Here is a 3032-nt window from a genome sequence, read left to right on the forward strand (position 1 = left end):
GATGAATAAAAAAGTCCTGCTCGGGTTTTGTGCTCCTGTGGCAAATCCCGAAGGAAAGCAGAGTTTTTTTTCCAATGAGAGGCAGAATGGGGTCTTCAGAGCCAGAGCCATGGCAAGACCGGGAAATTTTATTCAGGGATCCAGTATTTTATTCCTGGAATAGTTTGGGTTGAAAAGGGTTTAAATCCCWAAATAAATTCCAGATAAATTCCTTTCCATGGGCAGGGTCACCTTCACCGGAGCAGATTCCTTACATAATACATTTATTTGCTATACACAATAAATCAAATACGTGGATAATTCAGAATTAAACAATAAATATTCCATATCCATCATCCCTGTATTCCCGTCTCCATTCCCGCTGTCGTTCCAGCTCTCCTCCGTCTCGTCCCTGATCCGTGGCTGACATCTGCTGGTGCGGGAAGCGAAGCGGGAGCTGCTCCCGAAATCCTCCGAGCTGCCCAAGAACCGACCTTGGAGCATCCTCGGGAAGCTCGATCGGGGATCCGACACCTTTGAGTGTCACAGCTTTGACTCGTTTTATTCCTGATTTTTTAAAAATTATTATTTTTTATCACAGACCTCGTTTTTGGCGCTAAAAATTGCCATTCTTGTGTTTTCTGCTTTTTATTTCTGCATGGAGTGGTTTGGATTGGGGAGGGACCTTAAATCCCATCCCATTCCACCCCAGGGACAACTTCCAGGATCCCAGGATGCTCCAAGCCCCGTCCAGCCTGACCTTGGACACTTCCAGGGATGGGGCATTCTCTGGGAATTCCATCCCAGCCCTCCCCACCCCTCCAGGGAGGAATTCCTTCCCAAAATCCATCCCTGCCCGTTCTCACTCCGAACCCGTTCCCCCATATCCTACAGCTCCATCCCAAAAAAAAGCATCCGAGAAGAACTCACAGTCCACGTTATCTCCATGTTGTTTTTTTGGGTCCCTGCGCCTTGAACTCCGGTCGGATTTATTTCAGGACCTGAAATTCACRTTAAATTCTTTTAAAAATGAATTTTTCCCAAGTCACAAAACAACCACCTAGAGGTTAAAAACCCCACAAAGCCCTTTGGAGGCAGAAGTTAATGGCCTGGTTTTTCCAGAAGCTCCCATTCAGGTTAATGGGACACGAGGCTCCCAGTCCTCCGGAAAACCAGGCCGTTTATTTAGGAGGCTCCTTTTTGTTCTTCCCAGAATGTCCTAAATCCTTGAAAGGAAACCTTTGTGGAGGAGCTCCGGGGGCCGGGTCTGTCGYTCCGAGCCCGGGACGCGGCGGGAACTGTCGGGAGCCAACGCTAGATGCCAGCAAATCCCACAAAAAAAATCCCCCCGGAACGGTCTGAGCCGTGGAGATTCCCGCAAATCCCTCACGTGAAATTTTCCTGATTTTTTTTTCCCTTGCAAATCCCTCGCGTGAAATTTTCCTGAGTTTCTCCAACAAAGCGTGAGGCAAATTTGAGACACATTTGGGGGTTGGAGCAAATTTCACTGCTTTATTCCAGAATTTGGATGGGGAGGGGTATTTAAAATCACACAATTCCACCCCTGGCTATGGACAGGGAATTTTCCATGATCCCAGGGTGGTCCAAGCCCCAATGTCCAGCCTGGTTTTGGACATTTYCAGGGATCCAGGGAGGGTCACATTTCCTCTGGATAACCCGTGCCACGGCCTCGCTACCCTCTATCAGTTTCAAGAGCCGACAATAATCAACAAATTACCCATGAGTCTGATTTTTCCACAGATTTCTGAGCTTCCCGTGGCCTGAAAGGGCTGAAAAAAAGGACTGTTTTTTTTCCTTTGAGGAAAAAAGCAAAACGCACATTTTTCTACAACAAATGAGCGACTTCTATGCAAAGCTCTGAGTTTTGCTGCAGGACAAAACCTACGGGCTCGAAAATCCCACACGGAAGAATTCCACCGCGGATGGCGCAAACTGATTTGCGGGATGGAAGGATGAGTTTCCACAGAGAGCGGCAGATCCCGAGGATGAAAACGACTGGGAAATAAAAAGAAAAACCCAAAACTCACGTGCCCCGTTGGTCTGGTAGCGCTCGGAGGGCAAACTGGGCACGCTGCTCCCCACATCGTTGACGGCGATSACCCGAAATTGGTAATTCACGTAGGGCGAGAGGCTCAGCACGGCCGAATTGACGCTGCCGGGATACCTGGAGTGGTTGTGCCACATTCCCGGCTGGAAGCGATCCTCCTCGAACTGCACGATGTAGTCTGGGAAGAGCGGGTGTTGGATGGGATTTTTCCGACGCKATTYGGGGGTTTTGGGGGATTTTTTGGGGGGGATTTTGGGGACGGACCCGTGATGGGGCTGTTGTTGTCATCACCGGGGATCCACGTCAGCCGCACGCTCCTCTCAGCCAGGTCGGTCAGCTCCAAGTCCCGGGGTCGGTCGGGTCGTTCTGTTGGCCGAGGAGTGGGAAAAATGAGGCTGGAATTGTCCCAGGARCGAGTCCCAGTTCCCGCCGCCGCTCCCAGCCCCGCGGCCGGACGTGCTCCGGGGCACAATCCACGTCCTGCAGCTCTTTGYGGGGCCGGAGCGGATTTTAAAATATAAATGTGGTCATTTCTGACCATACCTTGCCTGGAAATCCTGACTTTCCCAGAAAAATCCTGCCTTTCCCAGAAAAATCCTATTTTTCCCAGAAAAAAAATCCTGTTTTTCCAGAAAAAAAATCCTGTTTTTCCAGGAAAAAATCCTGCTTTTCCCAGAAAAAAAAACCACTTGCCTTTTCCATTAAAAATCCTGCTTTTCCCAGAGAAAAACTTGCCTTTCTCAGAAAAAAAAAAACTTGCCTTTCCCATTAAAAATCCTGCTTTTCCCAGAAAAAAAAATCTCCCTTTCTCAGAAAATATCCTGTCTTTCCCAGAAAAAATGGGGGGGAAACTGCAGGTTCTGGTTTTGGGAGATTTGTGAGCTTAATGGAGAAATAAAAATAAAAAAGAGGGAAAGGATCCAAAAGCTCAAAGGAAACATTAATTTGTTAGAAATTCCCTGTTTTTTTGTTTGTTTTTCTGTTT

At 48.1% G+C, this 3032-nt stretch overlaps 1 protein-coding gene across 1 annotated transcript in view; it reads right to left on the minus strand.

The window, feature by feature from the left end:
- NFASC (neurofascin) overlaps positions 1–3032 on the minus strand; it is a gene marked incomplete at its 3' end in the record, with an annotated part of 32112 nt that overhangs the window by 5709 nt on the left and 23371 nt on the right. Inside the window, exons 16-18 of the mRNA XM_057387114.1 lie at positions 2312–2413; positions 2028–2225; positions 910–980 (exon numbers count right to left, since the gene is read on the minus strand). Of these exons, the coding sequence (XP_057243097.1) occupies positions 910–980; positions 2028–2225; positions 2312–2413 (371 nt within the window). The remainder of the gene's footprint in view (positions 1–909; positions 981–2027; positions 2226–2311; positions 2414–3032) is intronic.

This window comes from Malurus melanocephalus, unplaced genomic scaffold, assembly GCF_030028575.1.
Source record: "Malurus melanocephalus ecotype Western Australia unplaced genomic scaffold, MMel_1.1 scaffold_1136, whole genome shotgun sequence".
NCBI classification, from domain to species: Eukaryota; Metazoa; Chordata; class Aves; order Passeriformes; family Maluridae; genus Malurus; species Malurus melanocephalus.